Source organism: Camelina sativa, unplaced genomic scaffold (genome assembly GCF_000633955.1).
Source record: "Camelina sativa cultivar DH55 unplaced genomic scaffold, Cs unpScaffold00669, whole genome shotgun sequence".
NCBI classification, from domain to species: domain Eukaryota; kingdom Viridiplantae; phylum Streptophyta; class Magnoliopsida; order Brassicales; family Brassicaceae; genus Camelina; species Camelina sativa.
The window spans coordinates 1-15,815 of record NW_010921806.1 but is presented as its reverse complement, the minus strand read 5'-3'; the positions used below and the strand labels follow the sequence as shown (position 1 = coordinate 15,815).

The following is a 15,815-nucleotide window of genomic DNA, read 5'->3' as shown; positions in this document are numbered from 1 at the left end:
TTTGTTTTTAGCCCCATCCATCATATGGAACTTATTGATTCCTTGACTAAATTTTAGGACCAGGAAGTTCAAAACTTGGTTTCAAGACTACAGCGGCTATTATATTTGGACGGTTGGTGTTGGTGCCACCAGTAGGACTAGGAATAGTGACACTAGCAGACAAACTTGGATTCCTTCCTGCTGAGGACAAGATGTTCCGATTTGTGCTACTCCTTCAACACACAATGCCTACATCAGTGCTTTCAGGAGCTGTTGCGAACCTTAGAGGATGTGGAAGGGAGTCAGCTGCTGTGCTTTTCTGGGTTCACATTTTCGCCATCTTCTCAATGGCTGGATGGATGGTACTGTACATCAACATACTCTTCTGAATTCTTTCTGATTGACACATTGATCTGGCTACTATACAAGTCCAGGGGCGTCTCATATGTGCCTGAACCAATCCAAAGTTTTTTTTTTTCCTTTTCTTTTTGTCAGCATCCAAAGTTTTTTTATTTAATTCCTGTGTAAATGTAACTTTATAACTTCTATCAACTGATGCCTGATGGGACTCCCTTTTTTTCTCTGGATATATCAAATAATATTTATTTGAAACACACGACACACAGCACAACTTTGGTTAAACTTCAATTAAACTAACATGTGGAAACAATATAAGTCAATAAACAGCAGATAAAAAAACTCAAGTATCTTTTAGGGTCTGAGAGATTCTAGAGTTACAAGGGAACTGGGTATCAGTCAGAAAAACGGCAGCCATCTTCTGGTTCTGTTCCCCCTTTGGCTATGAGAGACTGCTATATCCCTCCTCTGTGGGTTGCTTAGCCACATTGCCAACACAACGCCAACCAGACCCACCACTGGTGCAGCAGCCAGGAACAGCCATCTTCCTCTGCTAACTCTGCTCACACCAGGCTCGCTCTCAACATATTCCTCTTCTCCCGCGTCTGTGCCAGCATCAGAGGAGGAGCTATCCTCGCTCACATCCAGTACATTCTGCCTTCCCTCCTCGTAATCTTTATCATCTGTTGGGAGCTCGTAACGGCAGAGCGGACAAGAGTTACGGGCATTCAACCAAGGTACGATACAATGAGCATGGTATAGATGTAGACACGGAAGCTGCGTGGTTTCATTGCCGAGGGTGAAAAGCTCTTTGCAGATAGCACAGACTAGTCCCTTCTTTACATGCTCCTCCCCAATGACAACCTTTGGAAGATTCCTGACGCAAGTCAGCGATGCAGGTGGTGCACCTCTTCTGGAATTGTCAGCGTCGGCAAGTTGCTCAAGCAGTTCCTCAAAGCCCCTCTCATCAAGATAATCATCAACATTTGCAGCATAAGGGGAGAACTCCATATCCTCCAAACCAGTGAAGATGTTGCGAGATAGCGCCTGCCTCCTCTCTATAATTCTTTGACGAAACCCTCTCTCCAATTCAGGTGAATCAAACCGAGTCATGGAGCTGTAGCTCTCACTTGGACTTGCCAAATAATTTTGATACCGTGTTCGGGCAACCCCAGATGGATCCGCTCCTTCGTCCCATTCCCTGTCGTCTTCGTCTGAGTTCCACTGGTTAAGACCAGCATGCATCGGGTCTATATCAGTGTCAACGTCAATGTCGCTCCTGTCGTCTGGGTGAACAAAGATTTCCGGATGCCTGTCCGTGGAAGCATCAGACTCCCCACCACCGTAAGCACTAAAAGAAATGGCATCATCCCTATTATCACCATGGGAGAACCTGTAGAGGCTAAAACTAGCGTTTGAATCGGTTTCGCCAAAGTTGCCAAAATCGTCACTTTCAGATTCTGAGAAAAGTGGCCATCTTGTCGAACCGGTAGGAGTGGTATGGGAGCTAGTTCGCTGGTCATCACTAGCAAGAACAGTTGAAAGGCTTTGTCTTGCGATGCTTATCAAGTGTGTGAATTGTTGTTGGGTGGAAAGATCACCGACAGACTCAGAGCTGTCGTGCCTACTTCTACTTCTCCTTCTCATCATCCTCCTCCTTCTTCTTCTTCTAGTACTACTAGGAGTCTGCCTCCGGGCCAGGGGGGGAAGGGCAGGGGTGCCGAAATCTTCAAGCAACAAAAACTTACAGTCTACACATAAGCTAAAGATTTCAAGATCATCATCGGAAGCAGATTGAACAACTCTTCCGCATAGATTACACGCCGAAGATGGGATGGAGTTGCTATCCCTATCCATGGGGTGACCATCATCATCAGAAGATCTCTGAGGTTGTGATTCCATCAGATCCAAAGGCGGAGGTCTGAAAAGTGGGAGATAATATAATAAAATCATGACCCAAGCAGGGTGAGATCACACCATATGAATGAGCGGATACATACGCGCTATCTCCAATTGCTCTCTCGAAATTCAAAAAATAATTAAAAGAGAGAAATATTTACCGAAGAAAAACGCCAGGAGGATCTTCAAAAACACCTAGGAGGAAGTCTTCATCTCTCCCAAGCACACAAGGAATGGTTTCGATGCAACAACAACAACAAAATAAAAAAAANAAAAAAAAAAAAAAAAAAAAAAAAAAAGGCAGAAACAGGGCGTTGGTATTTTATGGCGGAAAAGGGGTCAACCGTCAACGACGACGGACGGATGGTGTTGTAAATTTCGCAGGGTAGAAGAAGACATACAACATCATATTTCTCCTTTTGTTTTTCTTTTTTTACGCTTTATCTAATAGACTCACTCCCTCTAAAGTCTCCGAGTCATGAAGAGGGTCTTGAAATAGTGCTAGTTTCCTAAGATTCTCTGTGAAATTGCCAAAAGCAGAAACTGATGAAAGAGGAAGGAGAACATATTTTGTCTTTCTAGTGTTCCAAAATCATACAAGTAAAAAAAACCATACAACATACATATAAAAGAGGAAGGAGCATGGACAGGATGGCCATCATATTCATACAGAACAGAGGTGAACTGCCTAGGTTAGAGAGTGTTCCAGTAAATCCATAACTTAATTAGGTGGATGTGTGTTGTTGATAAAATATTGATATATATATATTATTATAATAGTCAACGTACTAGTAAAGAAATGATTAAGCAGAGATTCCTCAAGTGGTAGAGAAATGTGTTGTGGGCGTCGGCAACTCATTGTATGATTTTTTACTCTCTAAATGAAAAGCAAAAAAAAAAAAAATATAGAATGCGGATGAGTGCTACTGGAGTGGACAAGTTTTCTCTCATTGACAAGTTTTGAGATGGGGAATACGGATGGTGTAGATAGAACTGGATTTGGGAATGAAGATGAGATGTTCTCCATGGAAAATTTAGCTGGTCAGATTTAAAACTCACAAATCCTGTCGAGTTGTCCAACTTGGACATTAACAAAGAGACTAAATAAAATTATCATTGGCTTTCTTTCTTTCGAGCCTCGTGGGTCCGCATCCATCAATTTTGTCCTTGCACTTTTTTCGATTATACTAATATCAAAACGTCTCTCCTCTTTCTAAGCTGGTAATTTAACTTGTTTGAGAACTAACCGAACAAAAAAAAAAACAAGGGAACCTAACATATGGCGTACAGGAGAAGGCAGGGGATCGGAAATTTTGCCACTTTCAAGGAGGATCAGCTTCCACCGGAGAGCATCACCGCCGTCAAAGATAGATCACCGCCAGCTCGATCCTTCACAACGCGTGAGTCCCCTGCTTTTGACCAACCCAGATCTAAGGTTTCTCCTTTTTTGACCCTCAACTGATTGCTTTACGTTTCTGCGCGCGGTTACATAACACGATCCGCTCTTAGGATATCCAATCCATAGTGACTAACCTTTGACGACTTTTGACTCTGTTAAATGCTCTCAACTATCTGATCAGATTCAGCTCCAGATCGAATCTTGTTCGTTAAGTTTGGCTGTAATGCTTATATATATCCTAATGCTTTCAACCAACGTTGCATTAGCATTAGGAGTTGTGATTATTAATTATATAATCTGCGGATGATCATGATGATCTTTCTTCTCTCATTGATTTGATCCTATGTATATGTTTTCTGCGGATGTATACTGCAGAACTTTACGGCATACGCGACCGAGCCAAAGAGCTTGTGGGGAGTCATAGCCCACAAAGCAAAATCTGTGATTGAAGATGACAAATCTAGTGATACGACCTCAACAACTTCTCAGGTTTTTGTTTTTGCTGATTTCAAACTACATTCATGATCCATCCTCTCTGGTCATCATGGTTTTGGTCTTTTTGTTTCTCTAGTCCCGGTTTTCATACCTATCAGATGAAGGTTTCAAGAAAATGGATAATCCGAAGCTTCGGAGAGGGCTGGATAATCTCACATCTTCTCTTAATCAGATCGGTGACACTTTTGAGAAAGCCTTTGAGGTTTTTCCTACATCTCTGTCATCATTCCGGTGTTTCATTCTTCTTGGTTGATACTGCTTTATTTAGATCTGTTGTTCCTTGATATCTCTAGGAAGGCCGAACACTCGTTGAGAACAAAACAGCTGATATCATCCAGGAAACACGAAAACTTCAAACCAGACGAAGAGGAACTGTTGGTGAAGATGAGATTCAGAATCAATCTTACGGAGTAAGTTCCTCATGGAAAAAGTCTCCAGAGCAGCCAATGCAGTTAAATCATATGGAGCATGAAACTCAACTCAAGGCATCTCGCGATGTAAGCTCTACACTTTTGACTAGTTATTTGTAATAGCTCTGTTCCTTGATATATAGTGTCTTGTGTGAGCTGCAGGTGGCGATGGCCACCGCTGCTAAAGCAAAACTCCTCCTCCGTGAGCTGAAAACTATGAAAGCAGATCTTGCATTTGCGAAAGAGCGTTGCGCTCAGCTTGAAGAAGAGAACAAACACCTGAGGGAGAATCACCGTGAGAAAGGAAACAACCCTGCAGACGAAGATTTGGTAAACAAATAGTGTGACCTGACCTCTCTCATGTCCAAAACATTTGTGTGTTGCATTATTTCCATCTAACTAGTCTGGTGTGGATGTATCAGATTCGGCTCCAGCTGGAGAGCCTCCTGGCAGAGAAAGCACGGTTGGCTCATGAAAACTCGATTTATGCAAGGGAGAACCGGTTCTTGAGGGAGATAGTAGAATACCACCAGCTCACGATGCAGGACGTTGTGTACATAGACGAGGGCAGTGAAGAGGTGACATCTGTTTACCCTTTTGTATCAACCTCGATGACTTCTTCACCTGCGGCTGAGGGCACACAGTCTCCGAGTCGAGAGATGATTAAAGAGATTATCGTAGTCGCTGAAGAAAGCAGTATGTGTCCAAGTGTGGTTTCAGCTTCTTAAATTCATTGATATTGAAATTATTCTTTATTTGTTTTTGTCGTGCTTGTGCATTCACGATGATATCAGACTATTTTTTGCTACGTAATATATAAAAGGTGATTTCATTCATATTAACAAATGACATTGTATGAACATCTTCCAAGGCATCATCAGTGGTGTCTTTCGTTCACAGCTTGAATGGCATTGTATAGAAATACTCTCTAAGAAAACTATCGAGTGAGCAAGTGAGTCTTGATGGTATTTTTTTTTACTTTGGACTCCTCGTGTATGTGTTCTAATCAGAAAATCTGGAAGAAGAGGCTGGTGGATCCATCACCGAATGATTTTAAATCTGCTGGTTTGACCAAGGCCCTGCACAGAGGACACGTCCTCTCTCTCTCAAACCTGCCCAGTCATAATCACATTCCGTTCAACATCCAGAATCATACACAAAAGACAAATTACTATTTGCAAAAACACCTCACCACTCTGAAACGCAATCTTCGCAAAACAAGTGTTTGCAACGAAGAAGAATTGGGGTGTGCATCTTTTCCTGGCAGATGGCACACAGGTCGCCTGCCGCATTTACCTGCACACATTAGAAAGACACTTCATGTGGGCTTAAACCCTTAAGAGGCATAAGCTAGATTTGAATCTGCAAGAATTAATTTGTACCTGCTCTGTAGTTGCATACGATCCGTAGTGCACCTCTTTACGAGACAAAGCCTTCAATGCCGTAAAGAAGGATTGAACCTGAATTTCATTCCCAATTTCCCCTCTCAGCTTCCACAAATAAAAAGAAAAAAAGAATTGAGTAAAAAATTCTAGAAAAAGAAACCTACCTTCTCAACTACTGAAGTGAGCTTGAAAGTAAGGTACAATCCCGTCATAAGAGAGGAGAAAAGGCTTCCATAATCCTTGTTCAAGAAGAAACGGTACCATACAGGGGTAGGCAGTAAAGAGCGATACAGAAGCATCAAATATTCAACCAAAGTTAGCAATTGGCCCTGCATAGAAAATGAATAACCAAATTATGAATCGCTTGCCAAAGGTATGTCACAGACGCATAGCGAGGCAGGCTAGGTTAAACTGTATATATAGGTAAAGGAGAGAATATATATATATTTTGTCCTACATCACCTGTTTACGATAATTTCGACCCCTACTGTTCTTGTAGTACATCAAGAGAAAACACTTGAAAATCATAGAGGCTTGCCGGACAAGTGTATCTGAGGAATATAGGCACAAGAAAAAGTCACTAAATGATCCAACAGGATGCTACAATGAATCATATAGGGAATAATGCATGAATAAGAGAAGTGTAAACGAGACTCATTAAGGAAAGGGAAACAATAAAGCAGAGAAAGGAACAGACCATTCACCACTATGATAAAAATGGCATGCCAGAAAGGTGGTATGGATTTTGGAGGCAGCATGATTAAGGGATACAAGAGGTCATCCTTCCGAAACCACCAATAAACACCAACAACATGGGCCGAAAACGCTACAGAGATTCCAATTAATGCCGAAATATGCCTCTCACCCTGTAATTAATAAATATATATAAGAGACGTGCTTGAGGCTTAGACTAAGCAATAGTGTGAAATTTGGAATTGGAAAAGAAATAAAGTAAAATGCAAAAACTCAAAAACCTTCAACGCAGTTTGCTTCTTGAGAATATCATTAGACTTGAACATGACAGCAGCAATCCAAATAGCAACAAAGAAGCCTGAGAGAGATAGCAGGAAAAGTAAAAGAGACAGTGAGAGAGATGGAAACAACAAGAACAAGTGGCGATGATGAGAAAAAGAGACACAAAGGGATAGAGGATAGGAGAGATATTAATACCCTGCAAATGCTGGCGGATAAAAACAACCAACAGAAGCAAAGAAAAGGGAAGAATTTGCTCAATCCAGCGAGCAGCCTGCTGAATATCATATCTTTGGTAAGGAGAATCCCGGGTTGCGGCGTCTCCAGGGGCAGATTCGGGCTGAGAGGCACCACCTTGAGGAGGAGGAGCAGCCAAGGGATCAACCTGAGAAGAAGCAGAACCCAAAGCTTCAGACTGTCCAGCAGCGGAATCCCTAATAAGAGCATTGTTGTTATCAGTTTGAGCAGCATCGTGCTCGGCGTTGCCAATGATCCTAATGGCAACCTCCCCAGAGGAGATACCTGCTGCTGCAGAATCATCAGGAACGAGCGTTTCAGCCTCATGACTAGGAGGAAGACTTGGCCTTGTTCGAAAGAGACCCGAATACTCTAACAAGGTTGAGATGGGGGCCTGGATGATGTTAGAAGCAGAGAGGATGGAGTTTCTACGGGGAGAAGAACCCCTGAAGGAGTCATGATTGGAGCCGGGCGTTTCCATCAAGGCCTGAAAAGAAAACCCTAAAGAAATCAATCGATCGAAGGTGATTAAACAAACAGTGGTAGAAATCGTGAAAACGCGTTTACATAGATAAAGCAACGACGAGTCTAGAGGAAAATAATTATATAAATTAAAAGATAGGAATAAAGCTACCTGCAACGGAGGAGGAGGAGGAGGATGGGAAAAAACAGAGGAAATCAAATCGTATTTAGCTCATACATATATATCATCGTGTACGAGGAAACCCTAAAGATTAATTGGATAAGAGGGGAATAGTAGGCGATCGCTTTGACTAGAGACGAAAACGAAACCAAAAGAAAAAAAGGGGGTTCAAGTAAACGGAGGCCCAGAGGAAGAAGACAACGGAGATCCGGCTAGCTGCTGCGGAGACGAGAGAGAGAGAGAACTGATGATGATGAGAATCGTCTGTGTGAATCAACGGTTGAGATTTGTTTTTATTTTTCCAAGTACTGTAGGACGAATTGTTGTTGTTGTTGTTGTAGTATTGTGAATCCAATCCCAAAGGTTGACTTACTTAATTAAGGGAGCGACAGACTGCTTTAATAATCCATTTCTATATGGGCTTTTTTTTTAATGCAAGCCTACTTAATAACTCATGGGCCTATAGCCTAAATGGGCAAAAAATATATATGTTTGTGTAAAAAATAGATGGACTGAGAAGAAAGGAGGAGTTGACCATTAATATGACAACAATGAGAAGAAAAAGGACCCACAAAGAGCGCGTCTCTCTTTGTCTCTCTCTGGGGGGGGGGGTCGGTCACTTTCAAAACGCCGTCTATGTTAGGTTGGGTTGGGTTTTGCCGATCGATTGTAATGGCTTTCTTATTTTTGTCAAAAAAAAAGCTCACGCACGAGGCACGATTGTGCTCCTGGACGAGCAGGTAGAGTCAACCCAGTTTACATTCTTTTTTTTACCACTTGGGCGTTGTAAAGGTTTATGCTTTTCTGATTTTTTTAATGGCAGACAAGTCAAGATCATCATCAAACCAAAGAACCCCCCATCATCAAGGTCATTTCTTCTCTCTCTCTCTCTCGCTCGATTAATTTTCCGGACGATGATTAGTGCCCTTTGATTTGATCTGCATTGTCGTCTGCATATATTGACTTTGCCCTCATAGAGGGCGGGGGCGGGTATGTATAGCTGATCCAAACAGTGAGGTAATCATCTTTCTTGACTTGAGCTCTTGAATGCGTGGATTTGAATTTTAGTTCTTGTGTCTATTTCTGTCATAAATACGATTGATTTCTTTCATCTTCCTAGAAACCAACACTGCTTTAATCTTTATATATCTATATTTCTGCTTCTTACGCTGTCACGTTTTCTTAAGGTATCATGATGTTGCCTCAAAGCGTCTATCTACATGCGCTCCTTGTTGCGTGTTGTTGTGTTCTCCTCCTTCTTCTTGCCGATGCACTAAGAACCCACCCTTCTGAAGGTGGCTACAGTTTTTAAACTTCTTCTTCTTATCTTTGTTTCTGCGAACGTTACTGCTCCCCAAAATTCCATCTTCTCTTACCTGATTTTCAAAACATATCTTTTTCTNAACATCTTTCATGTGTGAGTCATTGCCACAATGTTGCCAGTGTTTCCATTATTTTGTGACATTATGATGGTAAAGCCTTAAAGGGTCAGNAGACAATTTGAGAAATTGGAACAGAGGTGATCCTTGCAGATCAAATTGGACAGGAGTTATCTGCTTTAATGAGATTGGTACTGACGACTACCTGCATGTCCGAGAACTGTATGACTTGATTCTTTTTCTTTTTCTTTTTCTTTTTTCGTATGTGTCTTCCTGCTTTCCTTATTAGTCTGCTTATCTATANCTGGATAATAACAACTTCAGTGGATCTGATATCCCAGCTTCCTATGGAAGCTTTTCAAGTATTCTGAAGCTGTACGTTTTTGGGCCACTGTAATCTTAAGTCCTTGTTTCACTTCGNTTTTTGTTCTCTCTCTCTCTCTCTCTCTCTCTCTCTCTCTCTCTCTCTCCCGGAACCGTCGTTTGCATGACCAGCTATTCCTATAATAGGATTCCTTCCCTGATCCNTCCTGATTTTAGCAGGATACGTCATCTCAAATACTTGTAAGTTATGATCAGTCTCAATGCATGGATTCACTTTCCAGTGTTGTGAATGTGTTTGTGCTTCTTGTTCACACAGGGACCTGAGCTGGAATGAGCTCACTGGACCTATACCTTCTTCTAATCTTTCTAAGGATGTGACAACCATGTATGCTCTATACAGTTGTTAATTCAATTTCTTTTTTCAGATTTTCAATTTTGTTTCCACGTATACCTTACTGCTTTGAGTATTATACTGGTTAAATACAGTGATTTATCAAACAACATACTTAACGGATCCATCCCACAGAGCTTCTCAGATCTCCCTTTGCTTCAGATGCTGTGAGTTTATTATATTTGTGTTACGCTATATTCAAAGTGAATAAGCTTTTTAGTAGCAATATTGACTTCGCATAAAAATGTCATCTTCTGCAGGTTGCTGAAGAACAATGTGTTATCTGGATCTGTCCCTGATTCCCTTTGGACGAATATCTCATTATTGAAGAAAGCTAGACTTCTTCTGTAAAATCATTGTTTCCCTACTTCACTTGCATCCAGTAGCAATTCATCAACTTCTCTAATTTTCCTGTTTTTCTCTCGATTCCTTCAGTGATCTTAGGAATAATTCTCTGTCACAAGTGCAAGGAGATCTAACTCCTCCACAAAATATCACTTTAAGGTGCGTCTTTAGTCGTATCAGTACTTTCGGTAACTTTTTTTGATGTTTATGTCATTATTACAGGGAGTTTAATTCATTTACAGGCTTGATGGTAATCCGATCTGCAAAAATGGAAGCATATCAAATGCAAACCTATTTTGTGAGTCCATAGGAAAAGAGTGGACATCACTACCAACCAACTCAACTAATTCTGCACTGGACTGTCCTCCACTAGCCTGTCCCACTCCTGACTTCTACGAATACAGCCCAGCATCCCCGTTACCATGCTTTTGCGCAGCGCCTCTCAGAATTGGATATCGTCTCAAAAGTCCTAGCTTCTCATACTTCCCTCCATACATTGATCAATTTGACGAGTATGTTGCTGATTTCCTTCAGATGGAACCATATCAACTCTGGATCGACTCATATGAGTGGGAGAAAGGGCCTCGTTTGAGGATGTATCTAAAACTTTTTCCGAAAGTTAATGAAACCTATACAAGAACGTTTAACAGCAGTGAAGTTCTCAGAATCCGGGACATATTCGCTTCATGGAGATTTCCTGGTAGCGACTTATTCGGCCCGTACGAACTGCTCAACTTCACTCTGCAGGGGCCTTATTCATATGGTGCGCGTCTTTAACCTAATAAGTGTGTTTTTTTTTTTTAACACAAGCAGATCGAGATTGACTGCTAAGTGGAAGTCTTCTTTTATCTCCTCAGTTAACTTCAACAGTGAAAGGAAAGGCGTCAGCTGGGGACGATTAGCAGCAATAACTGCAGGGGCTGTAGTTACTGCTGTTGCGATATCTGCCGTGGTTGCAGCCTTGTTGCTTAGAAGATACAGCAAACACGAGCGAGAGATATCTAGAAGACGGTCTTGTAAGTTCATTCGAATCTTCCATTCCCAATATATCCCACTTAGATATAGGACCAACTTTAACTGAATCTATTATATTTTTGTCAGCCTCGAAGGCTTCCTTGATGAATTCTGGGATAAGAGGCTTCACTTTCAAAGAACTAGCAGAGGCCACCGAGGATTTTAGCAGCTCAACTTTGGTTGGACGCGGAGGCTATGGAAAGGTTTATAGAGGTGTGTTATCTGACAAAACGGTTGCTGCAGTAAAGCGAGCAGATGAGGGTTCTTTGCAAGGTGAAAAGGAGTTCTTGAATGAAATAGAATTGCTCTCGAGGTTGCATCATCGGAATCTAGTGTCACTGATCGGTTATTGTGACGAAGAAGGCGAGCAGGTACTCTCTTGTACCCAGTAGAGCCGCCTGAATAGATATTTTTTTTAATATAATTGCTTATGATGAAGTTACTAAATGTGCAGATGCTGGTGTACGAATTTATGCCAAATGGCACCCTGCGCGACTGGCTGTCTGGTAGAAATTCACTATGGGGGCGCTTTTTTGGATGTGTGTCATTTAGTTTTTCTTAACTGATAGAATATTTGGTGATGTAGCTAAGGGGAAGGAGTCATTGAGCTTTGGGATGAGGATTCGTGTTGCGTTGGGAGCAGCCAAAGGCATTCTCTACCTTCACACAGAAGCCAACCCACCAGTGTTCCACCGAGACATCAAAGCCAGTAACATCCTCCTTGACGATAACTTCAATGCCAAAGTTGCAGACTTTGGACTGTCTCGACTTGCTCCTGTGTTGGAAGACGAAGAGGATGTGCCTAAACACGTCTCGACCGTTGTCCGTGGGACTCCAGTGAGTCATCAAAATGAATAATGTGAAAAATATATATATATATATATTGGCACAACATATCCCATATGCTTAGTTTATTTGAATGTTGCAGGGGTACCTGGATCCGGAATATTTCCTGACACACAAGCTGACGGACAAGAGCGATGTTTACAGCATTGGAGTTGTGTTCTTGGAGCTGCTGACTGGTATGCACGCCATATCCCATGGCAAAAATATCGTGCGAGAGGTGAAGACAGCGGATCAGAGGGATATGATGGTATCGCTGATAGACAAGAGAATGGAGCCGTGGTCGATAGAAAGTGTTGAAAAGTTTGCGGCTTTGGCACTAAGGTGTAGCCACGACTCACCGGAGATGAGGCCGGGTATGGCGGAGGTAGTGAAAGAGCTGGAGACACTGCTCCAAGCAGCCCCGAATAAGGAGGCAAGAATGGAAATGGCATCGTCTTCATCAGTGCTCTCAACATCTTCGTCGAATGTGACCAGAGACCTTTACGAATCGTCGAGCCTATTAGGAAGCGATCTCAGCAGCGGCTTTGTTCCCAGCATCGCTCCTCGGTGACTACAACTATCTCTGTACAAAAACATTTATTACTCCTTTTTGACTCCACTCAACCTTTCTTACTTTTAAAGTTTAACCAATTAATTATCTTCTAGTTATACAACTTACAACATTGTAATATATTCACTTTTTTTTTTTTTACTTTTTTCTTTGTCGGTAGAAAGTGTTGGAAACACTTAACTATCTCCTGAAGGCCCAATACGGGCCCAATGACAAACCCTCGTTTCATATATTTTAACTTGGCTCCGATCCGATCATCGGTGAAACAAGTCCAACCCTCCGGCGACTATGGATTTACAGCAAACGCAGCGGTGCTGGAAACTTGAACTCGAGGTTTTAGATAGCGATTCTTCATGGGTATGCTTCTCCACCCCTTATATCACCGTTTCTCCGGATTCCAATATGCTAAAGCTTATGCTGATGATGTAGATCAGTGGATTTGACCCTTCCAAGAAGAAGAAGAAGAAGAAGAAGAGCAAGCCTCTGGTACGCGAAGGCGACATCTTGTTCCAGAAAGGAGGACACTTTTTGGGTAAGTAATTAGGTTTCCAAAGAATGGCGTTGGAAGATAATCAATTAATCGAACTTATATCTATAATGGTGTCTGAAGCTACTATACTATACTATACTATTTATTGATGTTGTCAACAGAGGATAATGCACCACCCCGTCAATCTTGCCAGAACTTTGATGAGCCAGATTATGGCTACAAGGAGGTAGTCTTTATTATTGCTATTGGTATTTTTTATGTTCTCTTCTGTGGTTCTTGACGATGACCCGAGCTGCTTTTTCTATGCTCCGCAGCTCTTGAGTAGGGCGTTTGATAGGCTTCGTGATGACGATCTTGAGGCTTCTACAGAAAGGCCAAGAACAGTAATGATGCCTCCTCAGCTCCTTGCACAAGGGACGGTTACAGTTTGTTTAAACTTTGCTGATCTCTGCAGAACGTACGACTTGTTATATATTTCGTTATTGATCTTTCCTTTTAACTCTACTTGTTGAGTCGACTGGTGTATCACTCTTTAACATACCTACCTTGTTCAGGATGCATAGGAAGCCGGATCATGTCATGAAATTCTTGCTTCTCCAAATGGATACAAAAGGATTGTTGAACAAACAGCAACGGCTAGAGATGAAGGGTTTAGTGTCTCATAGGGATTTTCAAGCTGTGTTACGGAGATACATTGGTAAATTCCATAACTAGTCTTCGGTGTTTATATGTTTTTTTTCTAGCAATGGGAGTCTTGTGTGATATGTATTCATTGTCTTAGATGCGTTCGTAATCTGCATTTGCTGCAAAAGTCCTGACACAGCTCTCGGGGAATATGATGGTCTCTTCACTCTCAGATGTGAGATGGTAAGTAGAAAGAATCATCTCTGCAACATTCAGATCAGGGGAAAGATGATAAGATAAAATGATACAGATATTTTGGCTCTGTTTTGTGCAGTGTGGTTTAGCAGCATTGATCGATGTACCAAGTCCCCTATGAATAACTCATCAAGATGTGGAACTTATAGAGCCACCTGCTGGCCAAGGTTCCGCTGTCAGGATTATAGTGAGTTCTTGTATATGCAACCTTTTCTGACTTTGTTAGTCAGTTGTACAATCTTGAACCAGTCCAGAAGATGTTTTTCTTTACAATACTAATTAAACTTGAACCAGAAGATGTTTTCCTGAGAGATATAGGGATGAGATAAAACTCTGGAAAACATTTCTGAGATGTTGTTTTTACTGTATGCCTAATGGAAGTTCGTTAATGTTAATGATCACTTGGTGAGACAGCACGCAAACGGTGCAAATTTGCTGAGACTAACGTGGCTTTTCTACGCACGTAATGTAAGGTAATGCAAAAAGACGAGTTTCCTTAATTTTATTTCCGGCAATTGAGCTGTGACGGTAAAGAGGAGTTGGATCACATTGTGCATTTTCGTGCTCAACCAGAAATCCTGAGAAAAACGAAAAGAAACAAAACAAAAAAAGGATGACTCATCAGTCAATTCTCTAGGAAATGACTTTAAAAGATGAGTGGGTTGGTCCGAAGCTTGCACGGAAAAATTGAAATGGACATGTCAGCTAACCCTAGTGGGTGCGCTTCGAATCTTAGCTTGGCAGTGACAGATTACTTTGGAACTGTCTCACGTATCAGTCCTCTGATTGATATCTCTCCAACATGTGCTGAAACCTAGGACCCATTCTCTTGCCTTGTAAGTTAAAGTTTTGGATTATAAAAAATTGAGTCCATCTTTTGTTGGCTTTGAGTATATATACTTCAAAATGCATCCAAATGAAGATGAATCTGTTGTCATCCATAAACCTGCGAAAATGAAGGACCGACTAGGATTCAGAATCGTGCTCTGTTCTGCGGTTTTCATAATTCTAACACAAAACAGAGCTCTCGCAGACTTTGACAGCGAGTCCCATGAGTACTAACAACATTACACGATCATTCAAAAAATTGGTCTCGGAATTAATTTACCTGTAGGGAAGAATGACAAAGTTGAGGGTGATTTTGCAGGTTTAACTCAGAAGAATCAGTAGGAGAAGAAGAATGGGAGATGGTTGAGAGGAAAGGGATGCAATTTACCCAAAATGGACAACCATTCTACGTGAATGGCTTCAACACATACTGGATGATGGTTCTTGCAGCTGACAATTCCACGAGAGGCAAAGTGACGGAAGTGTTCCAACAAGCCTCCGCAGTTGGAATGACGGTAGGCAGGACATGGGCTTTCAATGACGGCCAATGGAGAGCTCTCCAGAAATCTCCCTCTGTTTACGATGAAGAGGTCTTCAAGGTAATATATCTTTACACCTAAAGCTTCTACCTTCAACACTCTTTTTCTATTTCAAGGTTTTGAGCAATTGGGCAGGCCCTGGATTTCGTGGTGAGCGAGGCCAGAAAGTACAAGATCAGACTTATACTGTCATTGGTCAACAACTGGGACGCATATGGCGGCAAAGCTCAGTATGTTAAATGGGGGAACGCCTCCGGCCTTAATCTCACCTCTGATGACGACTTCTTCACCAACCCCACTCTAAGAAACTTCTACCAGTCTCATGTCCGGGTGATTATTCCATCCATCTCACTGCTTATTTATCCGAAAAGCACCTCTCTTTTTTTGGTAACTTGAATGTGGTTGCATTGCAGACGGTGCTGAATAGAGTGAACACCTACACAAACATAACTTA

At 41.7% G+C, this 15,815-nt stretch overlaps 6 protein-coding genes and 1 long non-coding RNA gene across 9 annotated transcripts; 5 read left to right on the top strand and 2 right to left on the bottom strand.

Annotated features, from left to right (window-relative positions):
- Nucleotides 1-446: 446 nt before the first annotated feature.
- On the bottom strand, nt 447-2,899 carry LOC104773845. Its single transcript, XM_010498513.2, has 2 exons — nt 2,397-2,899; nt 447-2,257 (listed from the first exon to the last, which is right to left on the bottom strand). Exon 2 carries the CDS (start codon nt 2,236-2,238, stop codon nt 736-738), a length of 1,503 nt encoding a protein of 500 aa, XP_010496815.1. The 5' UTR covers nt 2,239-2,257; nt 2,397-2,899; the 3' UTR covers nt 447-735.
- Nucleotides 2,900-3,415: 516 nt separating this feature from the next.
- On the top strand, nt 3,416-5,375 carry LOC104773843. Of its 2 annotated transcripts, none has more exons than XM_010498511.2 (6): nt 3,416-3,670; nt 4,010-4,123; nt 4,206-4,331; nt 4,423-4,626; nt 4,702-4,869; nt 4,962-5,375. In XM_010498511.2, the coding sequence occupies exons 1-6, from the start codon at nt 3,515-3,517 to the stop codon at nt 5,265-5,267; spliced, it is 1,074 nt and encodes a 357-aa protein (XP_010496813.1). In that variant the 5' UTR covers nt 3,416-3,514; the 3' UTR covers nt 5,268-5,375. The 2 variants fall into 2 exon arrangements, with proteins under 2 accessions (XP_010496813.1, XP_019098308.1); XM_019242763.1 differs by having other exon boundaries at nt 3,549-3,635.
- LOC104773844 (RING finger and transmembrane domain-containing protein 2-like) lies at nt 5,353-8,159 on the bottom strand. 2 transcript variants are annotated; one of them, XM_010498512.2, is made up of 9 exons: nt 7,768-8,159; nt 7,095-7,620; nt 6,899-6,975; nt 6,622-6,790; nt 6,387-6,475; nt 6,089-6,253; nt 5,922-5,999; nt 5,732-5,835; nt 5,353-5,651 (listed from the first exon to the last, which is right to left on the bottom strand). In XM_010498512.2, the coding sequence occupies exons 2-9, from the start codon at nt 7,612-7,614 to the stop codon at nt 5,546-5,548; spliced, it is 1,308 nt and encodes a 435-aa protein (XP_010496814.1). In that variant the 5' UTR covers nt 7,615-7,620; nt 7,768-8,159; the 3' UTR covers nt 5,353-5,545. The 2 variants fall into 2 exon arrangements, with proteins under 2 accessions (XP_010496814.1, XP_019098307.1); XM_019242762.1 differs by having other exon boundaries at nt 7,095-7,634; nt 7,768-8,139.
- A 206-nt stretch (nt 8,160-8,365) lies between these two features.
- LOC104773842 lies at nt 8,366-9,075 on the top strand. Its single transcript, XR_765178.2, has 3 exons — nt 8,366-8,516; nt 8,600-8,793; nt 8,964-9,075. It is a non-coding gene; the product is annotated as an uncharacterized LOC104773842 (long non-coding RNA).
- A 520-nt stretch (nt 9,076-9,595) lies between these two features.
- Nucleotides 9,596-12,764, top strand: LOC104773852 (probable LRR receptor-like serine/threonine-protein kinase At1g06840). The gene is made up of 11 exons (XM_010498522.2): nt 9,596-9,719; nt 9,796-9,864; nt 9,966-10,037; nt 10,131-10,217; nt 10,306-10,374; nt 10,458-10,978; nt 11,073-11,231; nt 11,317-11,600; nt 11,684-11,735; nt 11,816-12,066; nt 12,158-12,764. The coding sequence occupies exons 1-11, from the start codon at nt 9,643-9,645 to the stop codon at nt 12,623-12,625; spliced, it is 2,109 nt and encodes a 702-aa protein (XP_010496824.1). The 5' UTR covers nt 9,596-9,642; the 3' UTR covers nt 12,626-12,764.
- Nucleotides 12,765-12,815: 51 nt separating this feature from the next.
- LOC104773841 (eukaryotic translation initiation factor 2 subunit beta-like) lies at nt 12,816-14,389 on the top strand. The gene is made up of 7 exons (XM_010498510.2): nt 12,816-12,982; nt 13,055-13,157; nt 13,277-13,341; nt 13,430-13,572; nt 13,670-13,812; nt 13,897-13,982; nt 14,074-14,389. Exons 1-7 carry the CDS (start codon nt 12,914-12,916, stop codon nt 14,113-14,115), a joined length of 651 nt encoding a protein of 216 aa, XP_010496812.1. The 5' UTR covers nt 12,816-12,913; the 3' UTR covers nt 14,116-14,389.
- Nucleotides 14,390-14,948: 559 nt separating this feature from the next.
- LOC104773851 (mannan endo-1,4-beta-mannosidase 6-like) lies at nt 14,949-15,691 on the top strand (the record flags this gene model as incomplete). The annotated part of the gene is made up of 3 exons (XM_010498521.1): nt 14,949-15,049; nt 15,142-15,421; nt 15,497-15,691. Coding segments are annotated over exons 1-3 (576 nt in total), but the record flags the coding sequence as incomplete, so codon positions are not given.
- Nucleotides 15,692-15,815: the final 124 nt, after the last annotated feature.